General features: G+C 36.5%; 1 protein-coding gene across 2 annotated transcripts in view; it reads left to right on the forward strand.

Annotated features, from left to right (window-relative positions):
* RASA2 (RAS p21 protein activator 2) overlaps positions 1 to 22,884 on the forward strand; it is a 127,115-nt gene extending 104,231 nt beyond the window's left edge. Inside the window, exons 18-24 of one of the 2 annotated variants that reach the window (XM_080815402.1) lie at positions 1,417 to 1,490; positions 1,998 to 2,107; positions 13,987 to 14,069; positions 15,018 to 15,226; positions 16,132 to 16,235; positions 16,576 to 16,765; positions 19,838 to 22,884. In XM_080815402.1, coding sequence (XP_080671528.1) covers positions 1,417 to 1,490; positions 1,998 to 2,107; positions 13,987 to 14,069; positions 15,018 to 15,226; positions 16,132 to 16,235; positions 16,576 to 16,765; positions 19,838 to 19,868 — 801 coding nt within the window. In that variant the 3' untranslated portion in view covers positions 19,869 to 22,884. The remainder of the gene's footprint in view (positions 1 to 1,416; positions 1,491 to 1,997; positions 2,108 to 13,986; positions 14,070 to 15,017; positions 15,227 to 16,131; positions 16,236 to 16,575; positions 16,766 to 19,837) is intronic. The other variant, XM_080815403.1, reaches the window with a different exon arrangement.
* Positions 22,885 to 23,878: the final 994 nt, after the last annotated feature.

A 23,878-nucleotide genomic window follows, 5' to 3' on the forward strand; every position in this document is an offset into this window, starting at 1 on the left:
TATACCTGTTCTATATCACCACATATAATATAATGCGAAAGAAACTCTATTCTTGCTCCTTCACTTACCAAGATTTCTTTCTTATGTGCTAGAAGTAAACTTTGGAAAAAATTCTTAGTGTGGCTTCTAGTGGGCAGTCTTAAGCCAGTCTTGAGAGAATATGACTCCACATGAATTCTACTTTAGATAGGTACTTGTGCCTTTGTGCCTCAGTGTCATCATTATTTGAATGTACTTTTTTTTTTTCTTATTTCCAAGTGGGACATCATAGAAAAGTATAAAGGAAAAAGCAAGGGCTAGACAAAGGGGCAGTTCATTTATGGGACAAAATAGAATTCCTCTCTAAGAACAAGAATTGTTCCTTGAAATACTAATTTCTCTTTACTGTGAAGAGACAGCCATGTGCCAGGAAGCTCTTGACCAGTCAAGGTAGCATGTTCATGAAGCTAACTGCTCTTCACAGGAGTGGCTTGCCATTGCTGGAGAAGGCTACTCCAAATTTTCTTGAGCCACCACCTTCCCATTCTCTCTAAGAAGTTTATGAGTGGTGATTAGATTTCCACGTTCTTCCAGAGAACCCAATTACATTTCAGTCATAATCATGAAATACTATCCCTCAGGGCTGCTGTCAGTTATACGTAATAGAATTCAACAAAATCTTTTCTGTGAAAGTGAGTAAATATTTTAGGCTTTCCTGGCCACAGAAGGGGTGTGTCCCATATTCTTCTTTGTTTTTGTTCTTGTAGCCCTTTAAAAATATAAAAACTGTTCTTAACTCATAGGCCTTGCAAAAAAAGCAGGCTGCAGGTTGAATTTGGCCACTGAGCCATAATTTGGTGATCTTGACATATAATATAGGTTCACAGTCCTTTATCTAAAATCTTTGGGACCAGAAATATTTCAGAATTCAGTTTTTCAATTTTAAAAGATAATAGGTCTGTGCTGTATACCTATTACATCCCCATGGGGCCCGAGGTAACACACCATAATCAAACACATAGAGTACAGTGTATAAATATTCACACTAAGTAAGATAAATACAGACTATAGATAGCCTTTGATAGTTCAGATTAAGTTGTGCCCCCAGATGAGTTTACTGTAAATCAAAAACCAAAACAGCTCTTTTTATTCAGAACTTTATAGATTTCAGAATGGTAGTTTAAAGACTATAGATTGAGCTATTTTTTAGGGAAACATATTCTGGGTTTTAAGTGACTTGAGAATAAACTTTTTAGAACACCTATCTAGTGTGTAACTTAGGACTTCCTCTACAATTAAATATGTGTTTTGCTTTATAAGTTATAATTATATGTATTCCTTAAAGAACTTTATAATATTATCAGTGATATTGAACATAAACTGAATTTTTGATGTATGTTATCACAAAGTGTAATTTTTGCCCATTTCTCTATTTAGTTCTTGGATGAAATTTCGTCTACTGAAACTAAAGAATCCAGTGGTACGAGTGAGCCTGTGCACCTGAAAGAAGGGTAATTTAATGAATTTAGAGATTAAAGTCATGTCAGTGTAGATGTTATGTGAGTACAAAAAGCATGGGTCTGGAAGTGAGGAAATCTGGGTTTTGTTCTGTATTAGAACTGCTTAAGTAACATCCATTAGGTAGGTCCACATGGGAATGATTCCTTGTTCATGCGGTCCTAGAGTAGTTTTGTAACTGTAATGAGATTATGGATATTAGAGTACTTTGAAAAAGTAACAGCACTCTTCAGTCTTGAAGCAGTGTTATCATTGGAAGTTAAAGGGGAACTTTAGTTAAAGTTTGGTCCTTTCAGTTCTGAATAGCACAATTATAAGTATTAAATTAAGACTTTATTCCCTTAGCATGACCAAAATAAATACAGAAGTTATAGATAACAAAGACATTTTCATATACTTAATATGATCCTACATGGCCTTTCATGTCAAAGAACAGTTTTTGTTGTGGATGAACTATTTTAATATTTGTAACTAAATTTTCCTATCTGTTGTTTTGGCAGTGAGATGTATAAAAGAGCTCAGGGAAGAACTCGGATTGGGAAGAAGAATTTCAAGAAACGGTGGTTCTGCTTAACAAGCAGAGAGCTCACCTACCACAAACAGCCAGGTAGTTGTGTTTATGCTTTATTTTGGGACTTTTTCCTTGTTTTTGGTGAAGATAGCTTTTTTTTTTTTTGCTGCTTAATATAACTCTGGCCAAGCTTTTCACTAATAATTACTGCAGTGTATAGTTTCTCACAGTGATGCACACACATTAAGGATGCAGTAAATACCTGGCAGGCGACACCGTGTAAATTCCATTTTTTTCCCTCACACATGCTCTGTTTTCTAAAAAAAATCCTTGGTAAATTCCAATTACCTAGAACTTGGAAGTTTCTTTTAATTCTCAGAGCCAAATTGGTAAGAATCAGTATCTAATAAATTAGAGTATTTCAGTGATTTGCTGGATAGCATCAGCTAAAAATTCCCGTGGTCATACCATAGATTTTGATTCCTATATAGTGTTATCAGATTCATTCTAGACTTTTGGCCAAGCTTTCTTCAAGATGGAAATTTTAATGATTTGCCTCCTGAGAAAGCACAGTGGGTTGTTCGGATGAAGAAAGCCGTCTTCCTACAGTGTGATTTGAGGGATTTAGAAAGGCACAGTTTGTCCCTCAGTGGACTGACACGCTGCTTAAAATGCCCATATTTTAAGTTTATTCCTTTGGGGTAAAGCATGATCCACAGAAGGCCATTAGCTCCTTCTGGTATCTTAACAAGAACATAATAACTAAATCGTGAATCACATTTAGTAGAATCCCTTTTATTCACAATGATCAGGACACAAAGATGTTCCCTTAAAGCAAAAATCATTTAAAAACAGACGAAAAGGTACATACGTATCTTAAATATTTATATATTTATTTACTAAATCTTTTGATAGAGAATCAGGATCTTTTCTTTGAGTATGGATCTATAGATTGGATTTACCCTTTGTCTTTCTTGTGCAGATATACCCATAATGCATCAGTTTTCTGGTTGATTTCTCCAAAGTGAATCTAGAACTTAAATACTTGAAAAGCAATTCCAGTACAGAATCCAACTAGATTTCATGATAGTCACCCCTAATCTTTTATAGGCGTCTCACCTCCATATAAATCAACTTTATTTATATGGGTATGGATCTCCTTTTTTGAAGCATCTCAAAACACTCACCTGATTTTCAGATAAACAGTAAACCTCTTAATAGGGGGCATTTATTTTGTCACTTTACATATATTTAAATAAGTTATTATAACATGGAAAAATTGCATAAATAGGTTTGGGAACAAACCCAATGGAGTTGGTAAACAAAACAAGCCTAGCCAACAGAAACAGAAGGAGGCAGGCTTAACAGATAGAAGCCTAGTAACCACAAGCATTCAGCATCCCATGAGCATCACTTGTTATGTTTTACAGTGTACATGGAGAGCCTCAGTAAATCCATTAGCTCTGTTAGGTAAAGATCTGCTAAAGAGAGCTTCTGCTGTAAATTCTGAAATGATAGCAAACGCCAGCCATTGGGTGCTTTCAAGAGAATGTAGATTCAACTAGGTAGAATGTTTCAGTGGAGATTTTTGAAGAGTAGAGTGAGAAGAAAAATTGTTTCGTAATTCCTTATTATGGCTCTACCAAAATGACTACATATAGCCAAATGTATTAGTAAAATATAAGAAATCAAAGTCATTTTATTTTTAGGCACCCAGATAATTTGTTATGTAGTCAGGTGACAAAAGAACAATAAGCTACATACTTCACCTTCCAGGCAAGCATTTTTTAAGCTAAATATATTTTGAGTATTTTAGAAGTTATAGCTTATATTGAACACCATATAAATGTTTTCACATATGTAGCAGCTTTAAAAAAGTAGCTGTCATAATACACTAATTATGTTTACATTAATAGTACCTTGAAATAAAATAAGTTAGTCATTCTCCATAAATAAATTAGCTGTTTTTTCCTCATTTAAAGTATTTTCTAATCTAAACTAGTATTCTAAAGTCTTTTTTGGCTTAGAACATTAAGAATCAGGTGATAGCTCTGGACTTTTTCCTCCAGAAAAGTGTACATACAAACTAGACACAAAATTTTGCATATAATTTCAGTGAGTTTGTAGATACAAAGTTCATCTGCAGTTTTTAAGAACCTCTGTTTTAGGTAGTGATCTTATGAGGATAAAATTCTATAGAGTGATTAGGCTGCTCTAAGTATAAAATAGGCACATGAGAAATTACATTGTTTTCAGGCCTTAAGGAATTTAACCTACTGGAATGACATTGGAAGAATAAGCTCTATTACATGAAGTTTCAGGATTACTTATCAAAGCCTACAGTTTTAAGCATCCATGGTTTTTGTTTTAACTATTTTGATGGATTTTTCCAAAATGTATTACATGCTTCCCTGCCTTCTAAAAAAGAATTCATTGAACGTAAGTTACCATTTTCTAGATGACTTGGGGTTGTCATTGATAATATGACGTATTATGTAGTGCTTTGGTTTAGTGGTGTTTTCAGGGCTGCTTATGGGTGTGTGCAGCTGTTTACTCCCCAGCTAAATGCCTTGGACTGCTGTGCTTTTATGTTCCTGTGTTTGCTTTATACAGTTTTTCTCTATCCCCTTTATATTCAGGCTGTTACTTTAAATTTCTTGTGCTGTCAGTGAACCATAATGTAACATCTCACACCCACCTTCATCACCCAGCTCAACTTTTTACTAAAATATACTGTGAATGAGGATACAGGTGTTGTGTTTGTTAAAATTGTGCATTAAGATGCTCTTATGGAAGACTTAAGGACTTTCCTCTATGGAGGAAATGCATGGGCTTTGGATTCTCTGATTGTTCAAGCAAATGTTTTGCTTACTTCCTATTTCCTTGCTGTTTCTGGATAGCCAAGACACCTAATTAAATCTCTTGCTACATTTGCTATGTGACTTTGGTGTCTGAAAGCATGTCTCCTAGATTTTCTATAAATGGCTCTAAACCATTGGGTCTTTTGCTCTGCCTCTTACTGGACCCTAGTATTCTGAATCAAGAGGCACCCTTCACATTCTGGATCTTTTTTAAAGATAGTACTCAGATGTTTTGCTAAAGGATCAGATACCAAGAGTGAGAGAAAGGCAAGGCAAGGGTAACTCCAAGGATTTGAGCTTACACAACCACAATGGTGAAGTTTCCTTTTTGAAAACAGACCCATGTGTTCTCTATAGTGAAGGAACTTGTATAGCCATAACCCAGAGATTTGGTGGATTTGGTTCCAGACCATAGCAATAAAGCTAATTAACAGTAAGGTGAATCAAATGAATTTTTTGGCTTCCCGGTGTGTATAAAAGTTCTCTTTATGCTCTACTGCTATCTATTAAGTGTGCAATAGCATTATGTCTAAAAAAGACAATGTACGTACCTTAATTTAAAATACTTTATTGCTAAAAAAAAAAAAATGCGAACCATCTTCTGAGTTATCAGCAACTCGTAATCTTTTTGCTGGTGGAGGGTCTTGACTTGTTTGGCTGCTGGCCACTCAGGGTGGTGATTGCTGAAGGTTGGGTAGCTGTGCCAATTTCATAAAATAAGACAACTATGAAATTTGCTACATCAATTGACTCTTCTTTCATGAATGATTTTTCAGGAGCATGTGATGCTCTTTGATAGCATTTTCCAGAGAGTAGAACTTCTTTCAAAATTGGAGTCATTCCTCTCAAACTCTTCCATTGCTTTATCAATTAAGTTTAGATAATATTCTGAGTCTTGGTTTATCACTTCACCAGTCTTCACAAGAATAGATTCCATTTCAAGAAGCTACTTTCTTTGCTCATCCGTAATAAGACTCCTTATCCATTGAAGTTTTATCTTGAAATAACAGCAGGTCAATCACATCTTCAGGCTCCACTTCTAACTCTAGTTCTTGTATTCCTTCCAGCACATCTGCAGTTACTTCCTGCACTGAGGTCTTAAACCTTTCAAAGTTATTAGTGAGGGCTGGAATCAACTTTCTTCCAAACTCCTGTTAATGTTGATATTTTGACCTCTTCTTACAAATCACAAATGTTCTTAATGGTATCTAGAATGGTAAATCCTTTCCAGAAGGTTACAATTTATGTTGCTCAGATCCATCAGAGGAACCACCATCTGTGGCAGCCATAGCCTTAAGAAATGTTAAGTATTACGACTTAAAAGTCAGAATTACTCCTTGATCCATGGGCTACAGAATGGAGTTGTATTAGCAGGCATGAAATTAATCTCATTGTATATCCTCAGCAGAGCAGTTGGGTGACCAGGTGCATTGTTAGGAGCCTTAATATTTTGAAAGGAATGTCTTTTCCTGAACAGTAAGTCTGAAATATATGCTATACTATGTTGTAAACAGATGTGCTATCATCCAGGCTTTGTTCCAGTTACAGAGCACAAGCAGAGTAGATTCAGCATAATTTTTAAGGGCCCTAGGATTTTTAGAATGGTAAATAAGCATTGGCTTCAATTTAAAGTCAGCCACATTTGTTCCTAACAAGAGAGCCTGTCCTTTGAGGCTTTGAAGCCTTGAAGCCAGGTATTGACTTCTCTCTAGCTGTGAAAGTCCTAGATGACATCTTCTTGCAATGTACGTGGAATATCTGTTGTTGTTTAGTCTTGCCACCTTTATCAATTATCTTAGCTAGATCTTCTGAATAACTTGCTGCAGCTTCTACATCAGCACTTGCTGCTTCACTCTGTACTTTTGTATTATGGATACGGCTTCTTTCCTTCTTTTTCTGCTAGCTTCAGACTTTTCTTACGCAGCCTAGCTTTCAGCCTATCTTGGCTTTCAACATTCCTTCCTCACCAAGCTTAGTAATTTCTAGCTTTTGATTTAAAGTGAGATGTACAGCTCTCCCTTTGACTTGAACACTTAAAGGCCATTGTAGGGTTATTAATTAGCCTCATTACAGTATTGTGTCTCAGAGAACAGGGAGGACCAAGGAGTAGGGAGACACATGGGAGAATGGCTGGTTGGTGGAACATTCAGAACACACATAACATTTATCAGTTAGGTTTGCTGTCTTATATGGGCATAGTCCAAGGCACCCTAGAAGAATTACAATAGTAATATAAAAGATCACTGATCACCATAACAAATATAATAATACTGGGAAAGTTTGAAATATTAGGAGAATTACCAAAATGTGACGCAGACACGAAAAGAGCAAATGCTGTTGGAAAAATGGTACCAATAGACTTGCTTGATGCAGGATTGTCACAGACCTTCCATTTATAAAAACCACAGTATCTGTGAAGTGCAATAAAGCAACACACAATAAAATGAAGTATGTCGGTATTAAACTAATTCTTTCATAGAAAACAGTTAACTTGGAAGAATATATAAGACAACTCTGAAGGATTTGACCCTCAAAAATGGGAAACATGTTGGAATATATTACTATATACCTTTTCTCTCTCTGAGGCACTCTTAGCCTGTACAGTGTAAGATGGCTGAAATTCAAGTAGGAAGCCACAGTTTTACTGGCTTGAGGTGTTAGAAGATATAGTTCAAGGCTGCCAGAGGAGGTGGAAATTGAGGAAAAAGAGGATGAGCCTTCCAATCTGTATATGAACTCCCCAGAAATCCTTGGCTGACTCTTCAACTGCTTATGCAAGGGAATTTCAAAGAAGCTGCTGAAAAGCAGTAACAGGAAGGATTTAAAATGGTGAACAGAAATTTCAGTTTCCTTTCTCCCCAGGAGAAACATTTTGGAATTTTAGAAGGGCTTAATAAACACCCTGGGGTTTTCATTGAAATAGCAAAAAGGCAGTGGCTCAGCAGCAAAGGCTGTTTGTTCTAAGATTAAGAATAAAGTATAAAGCCACGTCTCAGAGTGATCAATTAATATACTGTTTAAGGTAACTGAATCCAGTCTCTACATAATGTCATTCATTATGTCCAGTATACAATGAAACATTAACAAGTTTGAGCGGAAACAATAAACTAGGACACATAGGAGAAAAAGTAGTCAGTAGAAGTAGACCCCTATGTGATTTTCATGTTGGAATTGCAGACATGAATTTTAAAGGTATTACAAGTACTTCAGGTACTTAATGTTAAAAACAGTCATGAGTAAAGAAGGATTTCAGTAAAAGAAACATTAGAAACTATTAAAAGGAATCAAATGGAAATCTAGAAGTGCAGTATTTCAATTGAAATATTAAAGAGAAGTTCAGGGAACTTGAAGGTAGATTAGTAGAAATTATCCAGTCTGGAAACACAGAGAAAAAAGACTGGGAGAGAAAAAAAAAGAAAAAACAATAGAACCTCAGTGGCTTTTGGAACAATATCAGACAGTCTAACGTGCATGGTTGGTGTCAGAAGGAGAGTAGAGAAAGAGTAGAGCAGAAAAAATACTTAAAGAAATAATGGCCTCGATGTGGTGAAAAGCATTATTTTACAGATCTAAGAAGGTTAGTGACCTCCAAGTGTGATAAATACAATGAAAATCACACTTAGACATACAGTAATTAAACCAGAGAGATACAGAAAATCTCAAAAGCAGAAGAATAGAGGACAAATTGCATACAGGAGAACAACAATACATTTGACAGCTAACTTCTCATAAGAAGCAACCAAAGCCAAAAGACAATGGAATGACCTCTTTAAAGTGATGAAGGAAAAAAAAAATCTCAACTTAGAATTCTAGTGAAAATTCCCCCTAAAAATGAAAATATCCTTTAGGTAAATGAAAGCTGGGAGACTCCATTGCAAACAGGTTTGCACTGTAGGAATGCTAAAGGAAATTCTTCAGGCTAAAGTGAAATAACACCAGATGGAAACTTAGATCTGCAGGAAGGAATGAAGAACACTGGAAATGGTAAATATGTAGGTAAATGTAAGAATGTCTTTTCTCTCATTTTCCTTAAAAAGCAGCTGTTTAATAAGCAAAATTTGTAACATTGAATTACACAGTAACAAATCTAGATGTAAAAGGACAACAGCACCAAGGAAAGGAATGGAGTAAATTATGTGCAAAGTGATAGAGTAATTAGACCATAATGAGTTAGGGCTGTATACTGTAATCGCTAGAACAAAAACATTTTTAGAAAAAAGTATAGCCCATCCCCTCTCCCTTACACAAAAAGTAAATAGATAGGGCAGGAGAGGAAGAACAGAGAATCAAAAATCAGTTGCAATAAGTAGGAAACAAAAAGAAACAAGAAACAGCAAAATGATAGCTTCAACATAGCCATATCAATAAATACAGTAGAGAGAGCATCATATCCGGGGTGGCTCAGTGGGTTAAGCCTCTGCCTTCGGCTCAGGTCATGATCTCAGGGTCCTGGGATTGAGCCCCACATCGGGCTCTCTGCTCAGTGGGGAGCCTGCTTCCTCCTCTCTCTCCGCCTACCTATGATCTCTCTCTCAGTCAAATAAATAAAAAATAAAAAATTTAAAAAAACATCATATCCAAGATATGAGCAAAGCAAAGATTATCTACTTTTATCATTTCCACTCAGCATTGTCCTGGAAGTTAAAATGTAATAAGGCCAAAAACAGAAGGGAAAGAAAAGGCATACATAGAATATCCTAAGGAATCTTCAAAACAAGTCCTTGAACCAATAAATGAGTTTAGTAAGGTTGTGGGATACATGATTCATATATACAAATCAACCATATTTCTACAAATTGGAAGGAAGTGGTTAGAAAATGAAATTTTTAAAATACCATTTACAGTAGCAGTGCACCCCCCCACCCAAAAAAAAATAATTAGGAATAAATTTAACCAGAGAAGTACAAGACTTCTGCACTGAAAACTATGGAACATTGCTAAGATAAAATAAAGAAGACATAAAAGGCATACATGAGGGGCTCCTGGGTGGCTCAGTGAGTTAAAGCCTCTGCCTTCTGCTCAGGTCATGATCCCGGGTCCTGGGATCGAGCCCCGCATCGGGCTCTCTGCTCAGCAGGGAGCCTGCTTCCTCCTCTCTCTGCCTGCTTCTTTGCCTACTTGTGATCTCTGTCTGTCAAATAAATAAATAAAATCTTTAAAAAAAAAAAAAAGGCATACATCATGTTTGTGGATTTAGAAATTCAGTATTTTTTAGGAAGTCACTTCTCAGACTTACTTCTCAAATTTATCTTGATTTTAAGACAATCCTACTTCAAATCCCAGAAAACTTTTTATTATATTCACAGAGTTGTAAGATCACTAGTTCAGGACGTTTTCTCACCCCAGAAAGAAACCCTATGCCCATTAGCAGTCATTCTGCATACTTCCATTCTCCTAGCTCCTAACAACTAACTATCTGTTTACTTTCTATGTCTATGGATTTGCCTATGCTGGGCATTTCCTGTAAATGGACTTACAAAATATATAACATTTTAGGAGTGGCTTCTTTCTCTTAGCATAATGTCTTCCATGCTCATCCATGATATAGCATGATCACCACTTGATTCCTTTTATGGCTGAATAATACTCTGTTGTATGGATATAAGCCAAATCTTGTTTATCCATTCAAAAGTTGGACAGATTGTCTCCAGTTTTTTCCTATTACAAGTAATTTTGCTGTGATCATTCCTGTACAAGTTTTGTACAAAAATGGTTTTTTTGTTCTTTTGGGTATATATGCCTAGGGATGGAATTGATGAGTCCTGTGATAACTCTAGGTTTAACTTTTTGAAGAGGTAATAGAAATTTTAACTGAAACTGGGTTTCATTCATCTTAAAGGGAAATTTATTGCACTTACATTTGTTATGATTACTATGATAACTGCTTAGTTTTGTGTTTTCTATTTACTAGGCTTTTCTGTTTATTAGGTTTATTTTTCTTTTCCTGGCTTTTTACTGGAATAATTAGGCCCTTGATTGCATATTTTCTCTCTCCCTCCACCCCCCTGCCTTTAATGAGAGAATTTGGGCATCCTAATACTACTCTAAAATCGTTAACAGACAAATTTAAACTTAGATGTTTATCTTAATGTCTGCAGTTAATCAAAGTCCCCATTCAATTAGGAAAAGAATAATAGGATTCTTTCAATTTGTTATTTTCCCAGGCATCTCCCTAATGAAGTCACGTGGCTCTGTAAGACTACGTTCTCTTTTTCTTTTGCCTTTTTTACATTATACTTTCATAATTTTCTATCCATTTTGTCAGTTTTGCTGATTTCTTTGCCCAGCGCTATTTTTTTTACATATTTGCCTTTTCCTGCATTTATTATTTATTTTGCAAGAGTGCTTCCTCACAGAATTATTTCAGTAGGCTTATGGCTGATAAATTTTCTGAGTCCATGCATATTTTTTTTAAAAGTCTATTTTACCCTTATTCTTGAATGATAGACTGAATTTAAAATCACTTTCCCTGAGAACTTTGAAGATACTGCTCCATGGTTGCTGGTTTCCATTGTTGCTGGTGAATATTTTGATGTCAGGCTGATTGTGTCTTGATTCTTCTCCCTAGTAACTCTTAGGAATTTCTTTAGCCCTCAAGTTCTAATACTTTACTGCCCAGTGTGAGATTACGGACTTTATCCTTCCATGCTGCTCGGCACTTGTTGGATTCTTTCAGGCTGGAGATTTTTTTTTTTTTTTTTTAAATCTCTGGGACATTTTCATGGGTAATTTTCTCCTGAACACTCTGTTCTGTTTCTGGAATTCTTATTAGGTATTGAAACTTATACATCCATCCATCATGGCTCTTAACTTTTTTAACTTTGTTTCTTTGTCCTTTTGTTTCTTTCTCCTTTCTTACGGTATTTTTGGAGAGTCATCAGTAAAGTCTTTTTTAGTAATCACCTTGCAATTCGTTTCAGTTAACACTAGTAACTGTGAAGTTAACTCTATTGACATGTGCCTGGGAGCAATATACTTTCTCTACATATGCTATGTTATAACTTGCCCAGAGTGAACAAATATAGCAGTTCTAGGGTATGTGATTGTGTATTAAACAAATCTAAAGACAGAAACTTCCTGTAAAATTACCAAATTCTCTGGAATCTCTGTGGTGCTACTCCATGTAGATCAGTACCCAGAAGTACTTTACTGTATCCCTCATTTCCTCAGATGTTATTCTCTTTGTTTTATCTGTGTCCCTCTTTGAGGGTGCTGATTTCCCTGATCATTTGGTGATCTTTTTGGTGATTTGTTCATCTTTGTGTTTTTACAGTCTGTTCACCTGCTTGAGTGTTCAGTAGCTCACCGCCAGTGATTGTGAGGGAGGTACAGGACAAGCTGCTGAGGGGCAAGGCTGCTGCTTGTCTTCTCGAGTGGCTGTTTTCCTTCCCTCCCGAGGATTGGCAACTACCTGTGACATGGCACTGCTCTGCAACCCCAGTAGGAACGTTACTGCTTAGCCTGGGATATAAACCTCTGTTGACTGCTGCTTAGTACAAGCTGAGGGAGGGGGAGCTCTTCCAGATGCAGCTTACCTGTTAATCATCCTGATGTATGTCTGAGTGTGTGTGTCCTTGTGTCCCCAATACCTAGCTTTCTGTGTCCAGTGACTCTGGCTTGAAGCTCTCTTCTAACTACTCCCATTTCTGCAGATGTCTTTTCCTACATGTAATTTGGGCTGTGGCTTCCTTCAGTTTACTCTCCTCTCCCCCACCGCTGCCATAAATTTGATCTTGTCTGCCTCCAGGAGACTGCTGATAGTCTTTTCTTATTTTCTCATTCACTTAGGATTTGTGTTTGTTGGATTTAAATGTTGTTTCCTGAGAAAAGTTTTCCCTAACCATCCAATTTAAAGTAACTTCCCAGCTACTTTCTGTTTATATCACCTTAGGTTATTTTCATTATAGCATTTATCTCTACCTAATACTTATCTTTTGTAAGTCTTTCCAAACCTAAATGCAGACTTCATTAGGGGCCTTATATTTTCTGTTTACTGCTGTATCCCAGGTGGTTAGAAGACTCTCTGGTATATACTAGACATTAAATGTATGATAGTTGAATTAAGTCACTTTATTTTTTCTAAAAAATTGTACATCACATCTGCTTGAATTACACAAATTTTAGATTTTATACCAGCAGCTGGACTTAATAGATATTTTAGGTTAACCTCTCTGTTCAAGACCCAAAACATTTCTTAACCAAGTAATTTTTCCTTGACCAGAAAGCTGTATATGAACCCATGGACCAGTAGGAATGTAAAGTTCTTAACTTGCAGCACTTCAGTATACAGGTCATTAAACCCTGGGAGAATTAAAGCAAAGCTTCAATTTTTCTAAGAACATTACAAAATGACAAGGAAAAGCCATAATTATATTTGCTTTTAGTTTCTATGACTATATGAGATACAGTATATTCTCAGGTAAATTGTAAATCGAAATGCATCATATCATCATGCCATATTATAATGGAGCTCCTTTAAAAGGCAATCTCAAATCTCTGTATTCGTAAATTAGGTGTAAAGGATTCACTTTACCAAATAAAGTTTTTACTCTTGTTCCCTATATTTCTTAAGAGTAAATTTGGTAGATCTAGTCATCTGACCAACTAGTATATGATAGTAATAAACAATTTTTCAATTTAGAATCATTGTTTTCACGGTCAGTCCTTTAAGTATTAGACTGTTAAAACAGAAAAATCTGCTTAGCAGTCTGATTCACCCGTTACGTGAGAGAACTCCCTGAAAGAAAATTACATATCTGGGCAAGTATTGACCAGGCCTCTACTACTAAGTATATTATTTTTTCAGTTCCCATATAATTGTTACAAAATATAACATTTTAATTTTCTACATCAAGATCAAATTTATTCTCATATTTTTCCTTAAAAATGTTTTAAATTTTATATTGAAAAAGGTGAAGAGAAAGTAACTTACAAAAACAAGCAAAATTTATCAGTTCCTTAAAACAAAGAATACTTCCATGTATATCATTTGGAAATCTTTGGGTTACTTATATTCTTGCTGTGAAGAGGATGGCTTAAACCTTACAGAATTAACCTCTTACTTTATAATTCTTATGGAAATCATTTTAATTTTGTTCTACTTCTTTTATTATTTAGGCAAAGATGCAATTTACACAATTCCAGTGAAAAACATTCTTGCTGTAGAAAAACTGGAAGAGAGCTCTTTCAACAAGAAAAATGTAAGTTACATGAATAATCATTTAAAGCTTTTTAAATTACACATATTCCTTGATTGAAAATGTTCAAGGTTTTGTATTTGCCATTAATCATTAATATCTTAATTAATTGTTGGCTAGAATTGACTTACAATTGTCCATTATTTTTCCTGAAACTAATGTAACATTGTGTGTCCACTATACTCAATTAAAAAATTTTTTAAAGAAATGTTTTAGGGGCGCCTGGGCGGCTCAGTAGGTTAAAGCCTCTGCCTTCGGCTTGGGTCATGATCCCAGAGTCCTGGGATCAAGCCCCACATCCGGCTCTCTGCTCAGCAGGGAGCCTGCTTCCTCCTCTCTCTGCCTGCCTCTCTGCCTACTTGTGATCTCTGTCTGTCAAATAAATAAATAAAATCTTTAAAAAAAAAAAAAAGAGGAAAGAAAAAATGTTTTAAAATTTTTTTATATAAATAAAAAAGTCCATTGTTGTTGATGCTTTATATAGTCTGCCTAGCCTATTAAGTTAAAGGTACTTTTCTCAGTACTTCTCTAATCTGACCTTTCAAGTCTTTAATAATATTATAGTCCTAGCCAATCTGTGCAATCTTATATGCTGTATACTCAAACCAATCGGGGTGATTTCCCATTTCTCCCACTGCTTTGCCCTTACTCATACTTTTTCCTCCATCCACAGTTCCCTCCCTTTATTCCTATTTATATGATAGTCCATTCTTTGGACATGTGTGACTTCTAAAAATTACATTCTGTTGTACTGCTTACGTGACTGTTGTACTGTACGTGACTCAGATTGTCCTTGGAACTAATTTACTTGAAAAGTAACAATGTGTAAGATACCAGAGCTGCAGTTGCCTAGGCAAGCAAACTGTATTTCTCTTATATACCTTTTTCTGTTTGTACTGTGTTGGTGTTTTAGACTCTGTTTCTAACTTTTTATCTTAATTGCCTATGAAGATGTTCCAAGTAATACATATGGAGAAACCACTCTATGTCCAGGCAAATAATTGTGTAGAAGCTAATGAATGGATAGACGTACTCTGCAGGGTGAGCCGATGCAATCAGAACAGGCTCAGCTTTTATCATCCCTCTGCATATCTCAACGGAAACTGGCTCTGCTGTCTGGAGACTAGTGAAAATGCTCTTGGCTGCAAGCCATGTACTGCGTAAGTTTCTTTCTGATTAAAAAAAGCAGTGTTTTAAGTGTGATATATCAATAGAATGGAATATTATCAGCCATAAAATGGAATAAAGTATTGATACATGCTGCAACATGGATGGACCCTGAAAACATGCTAAGTGAAAGAAGTCAGAAACAGAGGCCATATACTATATGATGACTTTGATATAAAGTATCCAGAATAGGTAAATTTATAGACAGTAGATTAATGGTTGGGATGGCCTGGAGGGAGGGTGGTTTGGGGAGTCCTAATGGATACTGGGTTTCTTCTTGGAGTGATGAAATTGTTTTCAAATAAATAGTGGATGACACAAGTCAAAAAAAGTGGGGTTGGCATAAGAGACTCTTAATCTCACAAAACGAACTGAGGGTTGCTGGGGGGAGGGGGGTGGGAGAGGGTGGTTGGGTGATGGACATTGGGGAGGGTATGTGCTATGGTGAGTGCTGTGAAGTGTGTAAACCTGGCGATTCACAGACCTGTACCCCTGGGGCTAATAATACATTATATGTTAATAAAAAATTTTAAAAAAAATGGGTTGGTGGGGAGCACCATCGAAGTAGATGCACAAGCCTGAGCAAGGAAAGACTTCACATTCTCTTACTATTGTATGGAAAAGCCATTGTACCCTTATGCACTTAAGAAGAAATGTATTGCTTTTGTGCTGAAGCACAGGTATTATGAAAATGATTTCTCTTAGATTGGATTTTGGATTAGAGTTCCATAATGACCTCGCTTGATCCCATTTTATTAAATTGACAAATGAGACTAGATATCTGAGTTTCCTTCTGCAAAGTTCTGAGGTTTTGTTTTTTAATCTCAAGTCATCAAAAGTTTTTGGCATGTTAACAAAATGAAATGTTTCAGTGTCTTTAATTTCATTTTTACCATAGAGGGGTCCCTGCAGACATCCAAATAGATATTGATGAAGACAGAGAAACAGAAAGAATTTATTCCCTTTTTACCCTCAGTTTACTTAAGCTGCAGAAAATGGAAGGTAAATATACAATTGGAATATTTTTATATAGCCATGATCCTTATATATTTTTATATAGCCATGATTCATTACCAATTCCTGAAGTAATTGCATAGTTTTACCAAAATGTTGCTTATATGGACATTGATAAACTCCCAAAGGGGCATTTTTCATAGATACTCACGAAGATACTGTTTTTGCATAAATGCGTTCATAATTAATGAAATGAAAGTATGTGGGTTATGTGTGCATTACTGGGGGAAGTCTTCCTAGCTTGAGACACTCAAATAATTCTTATTATACTAAAAGTTCCATTTATGGAATTTAGTTTTCTGATCAGAGATTGTACTGCTCCTTTTAGAGGCTTGTGGAACTATAGCAGTCTACCAAGGACCACAGAAAGAGCCTGATGATTATTCTAACTTTGTAATCGAGGATTCTGTAACAACCTTTAAGACAATTCAGCAAATAAAAAGCATCATAGAGAAGCTAGATGAACCTCATGAAAAGTATAGGAAGAAAAGATCAAGTAGTGCAAAATATGGGAGCAAGTAAGTATTTTTAAGATACTTTAAACATGCTTTTAAACATTGTTTGAGATTCCAGCTACTACTCTTTACTCAAACCTGACAGGCAGGTTGCTGCTTACCTTCGTCTTTCAAGACCCAGCTCAAAACCTTTCTCTTGTGCAGAAGCTCCCCTGGCCACTCACACAGTGATCTTTGTTTTTGCAGTTCTGCTGTCGTTTCATTATGTTGGTACTGTACCTCATCACCAATTTTAAGGTTAAAATTAATTATTTCATTAAATACATAGTAGCTTTTGTTTTTGTTTTGTTTTTACCCTTCCTCTTCCAACTTAATATCTTCCACACTGTCTTATATATACTAAGTACTGAAAAAGAATTAGCCATGAAAATGCCAGAAATGCTAGTCGATTGTACGAGTCGAATGCTAGTTGGTTCTTTGGATCCATCTTAGATGTAGATGACTGTTACAGTGGATGACAGCAGGAGCATCTAACACTTCATCAGGAGCTTAGTCCACCACCAGGCACTATACCTATTTTACATCATATTCTGTAGAGTGTATTTAGAATCTCCACTGAGGTGGCTTAACCAATAGGAAAAATTTTATTTTAATTTTTTTTAAGATTTTATTTATTTATTATTTGAGAGAGAGAAAGAGCATGAGCTGGGGGGAAGGGCAGAGAGAGAGGGAGAAGCAGACTCCTCATTGACCGCAGAGCGTGAAACGGCTCGATCCCAGGACCCTGAGATCATGACCCAAGCCAAAGGCAGACCCTTAACCACCTGAGCCACTGAGGTACCGCACAAGAAGACATTTCTTAATATCACAGATTAAGTCCTAACTTCTCTAGTTGGTAGACCAGCAACTCAGTATTGTTATCGTGGACCATCCAGACACTTAATGTGTCCTCAACAAGGTGATTTCTGTCATCCTCAGGTTTGTCCCTTCATGGTCAAGGATGAGCTGAAACAGTTCACGATTTTTATATAGTAGTATCCAGAGGCAGAAAGACGTTATTTCCTTCTAAGAGAAAAGAACCTGATCTAAAGTACCCCCAGCTTTCCCTGGAACATAAGGCTGCACAGTATCAGCACTAGGATCAGAGTTACGTTTGCACGAGGTCAGTAGGGAGGAGATGGTTCTTAGACCACAATGTACACTGTCTCATTCATCCTCACATCAGCCCCACATGATTATATTCCCATTTACAGCTGGAGAAACTGAGGCTTGGAGATGTTAAGTACTTTGCCCAAGGTCATACCGCTAATTAGTGAGGGGGCTTTGAATCCTGGCCCCACCGTTTTAAGTGTTCTTAAAATAATGTGATCATTGGGGCACTTCGGTGGCTCAGTCAGTTGAGCATCTGACTCTTGGTTTCAGCTCAGGTCATGATCTCAGGGTCGTGAGATTGAACCCCACCCACCCACCCAGGCTCTGCTCTGGGTGAGGAGCCTGCTTGGGATTCTCTCTCCCCAACTTACCCGCTCTCTCTCTTTTAAAAATGTGATTATTAATTATATTTGTGATTTATGAACAATAAAAATCAGTTTGACAGATACAAGTTCTCCCTGGATAGAAGGTTCAGTACATTAGAAAGTTTATTGTAACCATCCGAATTCCGTCTTCTCTACAGTAGTGTAATTGGTTCTCTTCCCACAGTGCTAATACAGTTTTCTTGAAGTCCCCAGAAATTTCCATTTGATGTCCTAGCCAGTGCTTGACCACTCTTCTTAAATGGTACCTGTCCCCTGCCCCTGACAGACACACACACCCTGCCTTTTCCCACCTTTATTTTTCCCTATTAAAAAGTACCAGTCTTGGGGCACCTCAGTTGATTGGGCGTCTGCCTTCCGCTCAGGTGATGGTGCCGGAGTCCCTGGGATCTGCCCTGCCTTGGGCTCCCTGCTCAGCGGGAAGTCTGCTTCTCCCTCTGCCCTTCTCCCCACTCGTACTTTCTCTCTTGCTCTCTCTCTCAAATAAATGAAATCTTTAAAATATATATATTTAAAATGTGTGTGTGTGTATATATATATGTATACATATACATATGTGAGTGTGTGTATATATATGTATACATATATATACACACACACATATATATATGCACACACACACACACACATCAGTCTCTCAGGGTGCCAAGGTGGCTCAGTAGGTTGAGTGTCCAGCTCTTGATTTCCACTTGAATTGTGATCTCAGGGTTGTGGCATCGACCCCCACCTCCATCTCCCCACTCAGTCAGAGTCTGCTTCTCTTCTTTTGCCCCTCCTCCTGCACACATAGGTGCTCGTGTTCCCTCTCCCTCTCTCTCCCGAACCATAAGTAAGTAAATTAATTAATTAATTAATTTAAAAAAAAAAATTCAGTCTCTTGTGCAAAGTAGTTTCCTTGTTCGTTTTACTTTCCCTGTAGCAGAAAGTAAGCTCCATGAGAGCAAGGTTTTATCTGTTTTGTTCACTGCTATATCCACAGCTCCTAAAATAGTGCCCAACGTTTAATAGGTGATCTATAAATACTTGTTGAATTAATGAAATAAGACTTTGAGAGAGATGCCTGGGTGGTTCAGTCAGTTAAGCGTCTGCCTTCAGCTCAGGTCATGATCCCAGGTTCCTGGGATCAAGTCCCACATCAGGCTCCTTGCTCATCAGGGAGACTGGTGCTCCCTCTGCCTTTGCCTGCCTCTCCCCCTGCTTGTGTGTGCACGTTCTCTCTCTCTCTCTCTCTCTTTCTGACAAATAAATAAAATCTTTAAAAGAAAAAAAAAGACTTGACATGAGAGATTATCAAGGGAAAATTACAAATACTTAATGGATACTATAAGATAATTTGTCAATTTTTAAAATGCTGTATATTGGGGCGCCTGGGTGGCTCAGTCGTTGGGTGTCTGCCTTTGGTTCAGGTCATGATCCCAGGGTCCTGGGATCAAGCCCCGCATTGGGCTTCCTGCTCAGCAGGAAGCCTGCTTCTCCCTCTCCCACTCCCCCTGCTTGTGTTCCCTCTCTTGCTGTTTCTTTCTCTATCAAATAAATAAAATCTTTAAATAAAATGTTATATATTGTAACTTTTGAAAAATGGTTTTCTTTTATTTTCTAGGGAAAATCCAATTGTAGGAAAAACATCTTAGAGTGTGACCAGCTGGTTTAGAGAAACTGGAAAATACTATATTTGTTGGAGTTTGTCAATTCATCGTTTATTTTGTTCCTGGTATTTAAGAATGAACATTGGCTTCAGTGTCACCTGTATTCACATTGTATTTAATATTTAATAATTGAAAGTAACTGTTTGGGAATCCTGCTATTGATGCATTACTAGAGAATTTGAAACTCAAGATTCCCTTTGTATCTTTTATGTCAAAAGCCATGTGTCTGCAGCTTCTTTTTAATAGAAAGAATCTTCCTAAAGAAGCTTTGTAACAAAAGGAGAACTCCTCCATAGCAAGAAACCATCTCTTCTTGTAACACTCCATGTTCTGTGGACTTTTCACTACCATTAGTGCCTGCTCTATACTGCCAATGTTATGTTTTACTAGAAAATCCAATCCATGACAATTCACAGCTTTCCATTTAGTTCATCTAGACCCTCCCTCTTCAAAAAGGAAAAAAAAGAGATTTTTCCTTCCATCTGTTAGTCATTACAGATTATAGTAGGGACTTTAGAAAACTGCCAGAGCATCCTTGAAGGTTGGTAGATCCCTTTGCCTATTTAAAGATGTAAACAGAACTCAGACAGGAGGAATCAGGGAACACTGTTGTGTGCATCTTGTTTACATTTGGGATGAGTGATGGCAGGTAAAATACAGTGAGACCACTAAATTTTTTTTCGTTCTTTTAAATATCAGGTACTCGTTTTCTTGATTTGAAAGTTCGAGTTAACATGACTTGTAAGGACATCTCTTCTGAAAAAGAAGAGACAGTAGTCAGTGAAAAAAGGTGGTGGGAAAATCACTTGACTTCACCTGTTATTCCATGTTATTATAAGGGTCACCATAAGGACGCCCTCCTACTAGTGTGAGGGTGAGAGCTAACTCAAGAACAGTCACTAGGCGCACTTTAATAATCTGGGCTGCCCCAGATTATACTTTAGATACTCTGTGGTATCTAATCTTTATGATCAGTTGAATGATCAGTGTTTAAGTCTAGAAATAGTGCTTTCTTGAAAATGTTTATATTTCATTGCTGTTTTCTTATTGCCTGCTAGCCAAATGGAGTTTGGGCAAGCAACTGTTTGAATCCTCTTTTCCCCTAATAATTTACCTTTATCCTAAAAACCGTAATTGTAAATAAGCAGTCGAAGCAAGTTGCCTCCTTGAAGTTAAGAGGGATACACATTGCTTCATCAGTATTAAAAAACATGGTACTCTTATTTTGTCTTTTAAAATTTAAAACATTTTCTAAATGTGGTACTTTGAACCCTGGAGCATTTACATATTTCTGTTTAAAACTGTGACTTATTAATGTAAGTCTAGCTAGTAGTGCTTTTTTTGTTTTCCTGAGCATAAGCTATATATCAGGATACACTTTGCCAATTATGTTATTGGTGAGTAATTGTTTTTAAATTATATTGTTACTAGGGAATTTTTTTAAAGACATTGACACACAATCAAAGTTCCATAAGAGATTATAACTGAGCAATGTATTTCTCTAAATGACTTGTAAAGATCATTGTTTTATTTAAGAATCGGTCCTAGTCTCCATTATGGTAGGTTTATTCCTAGCCCACCTTAAAGACAAATTTGGAAGACTCCTTTAAATTTTATGAGCTTGTGTGTTCCATGAATTACACTGATTTATAAATGTGAAAGAATTTAACAATTTAATAAATTTCTCATTGCTGAATTTCATTCAGATTGAAAGTTTCTTAAAGAATCTCTGAGATGCCTACCTGAAAAGGACACGTGAGCATTGCCAAGTACCGCTCGTTATTCTTTAGTGGCTGTTTTAGCCCTCTGTTCTTTTTCAAGGCAAAATAAATATTTTTTAAGTATTTCTAATATCAAATCCCCAGTCATGATTGCTTTTAAAGGTGATGGCATTGTCAAAGGGACCAAGGCTGTGTGAACACATAACTCTGAATTTGAATTCACATGACGCTTTTAAACAGCCTGTTTGACTGGAATTAATCAACTTAAAAGGTAATGTGAAATTAAATTAATTTTTTTTGAAAGTCTACTGAAATAAGAGACCGTGTCAGTAGGACCCTAAGATAACCTAGATACTTGCTTCCAAGGGTGCCATTCCTCTGCTGTTACTTATGAGTACTTTGATCTTTGCTACCAGATCTGCTTTCTCTACCTTTTCCACACTTGAAGAAAATACATGACAGCGCACTTCACCCTAAAAACCTGAAAACGCCTAGAAGGAGAGCAAAGATGATTTGGAGAAACTCTTTCCATAAATGCCAGTTCTGGTTCTTAGTTTAGCCATTTCCATCGGTTGCAGTTGTGATCTCTTCCTGTTTGTTGTGGGTTTTTTAAGTTTGGTTTTTTAATATTCATTTAATAAAATTATGGCAATAGCAAAGTTTTTTACCCCCAGGAATATAATTTATCAAATTGAATGATTTTATTTGCCAAAGAAATATGTTTATAATGTCATGGGTAATGGTTAAATGTCAAGACTAAATTTTCCTTATTATTAAAAAAAATGATGAATGATATGGCTTTTGTTTGTTTCTGAAACCTAATTTCATTTATTTATCAGAAAGGCTCTTTCCTGCCAGGTTTTAGAAAACAGGTTTTTTTCCTTTTTTTTTTTTTTTTTAAAGTAAAAGCACCTTTAATTTGTTCTAAATGGTACATCCTGTAATGACAATGCTACAAAAAGCCTTTTTGGTGTTCTTACAGTATGCTAAAAATACAGGACTCATTCTAGAGTTAAATTACCTGTCTTGACCGATATTATCTGCTTCCATTTTTATTAACTTAGAAATTAATATGTTGCTAGTAAATATTGATTTTTACAGTGTCCAGTTTGAATATGTAAGTTATCAAAACTTAATGTAGTGAATTTGTGTAACCATGTTGTATTGTTGAGAATGTATTTTTATTTAAATTTTATTTTCTTATCAAGAGTATTATAAAAATTAAAAACTTTTGTAACTGTCGCTTGGAAATAACTCAAATAAATTACAAGAAGCCTGTCTATTCTCTGTGAGACCTTACTTTCTTACTGATTTAAGAATTCTTAAAATTATTGTACCTTGCCTGTTAGGAAGGGAATAGCAAATGAGAAGTCCTCAATAACAAAGAAGAACAAAGTCATCTGTTTTAAAAGGGCTCAGGATTCTTTTCTTGCGCTTAACTTGGCTGATTTTTGATGGGCTGTGGTCCTTACTCATTCATTCAACAGACTTGTTTTGAGGACCTACAGTACGGAGGGGCTGTGTGGGATCCCTTCATTCCCAACAGCCATTGTGTGGGAATGTATTCCACCCCTCTCTGGGTAAGTAGTTGAGAGCTGACTTTTTCAGCCTATGTTAGACTTTTTGAAAAACCCCATTTCTACTTTTCTGAAAAGCAGTTGATATCAGAGCTTCTGGTTACTCAGGTCCTATATTGACTCCTGTACATTACCCTGCCCGGTAGCTTGACCATCAGTGCAGTCCTTCTGGGTGTTAGAATTTGATTATGTTGTGCCATTTTGCTGAATTGTCTAGAGAATATAAAGTATCAGCACCAAAGACCAGTTTAGTGGGTAACTTGTGCCCCCAAGGAGAGAAGCCAGAATACTTCCCTGTTAGTGCCACAGCAGCCCTCTTAGCATTTCTAAATAAACCTCCATAAAACTTAGCCCTTGTAACTCCAGAAGAGTTTAAGGTTGATAAAGAGGAAGGACTCGGGTTCTGATTATCTAGGGATCCTACTTTTATCGAAATAACAGAATCCTACTTAGACTAGCTCACGTATTAGAAGAAAACTTGTCAGGGGCGCCTGGGTGGCTCAGTGGGTTAAGCCTCTGCCTTCAGCTCGGGTCATGGTTTCAGGGTCCTGAGATTGAGCCCTGCATCGGGCTTTCTGCTCAGCGGGGAGCCTGCTTCCACCTCTCTCTCTCTGCCTGCCTCTTTGCCTACTTGTGATGATCTCTCTCTGTGTTAAATAAATAAATAAAACCTTAAAAAAAAAAAAAAAGAAAACTT

Source organism: Martes martes, assembly GCF_963455335.1.
Source record: "Martes martes genome assembly, chromosome: 1".
Taxonomy (NCBI): domain Eukaryota; kingdom Metazoa; phylum Chordata; class Mammalia; order Carnivora; family Mustelidae; genus Martes; species Martes martes.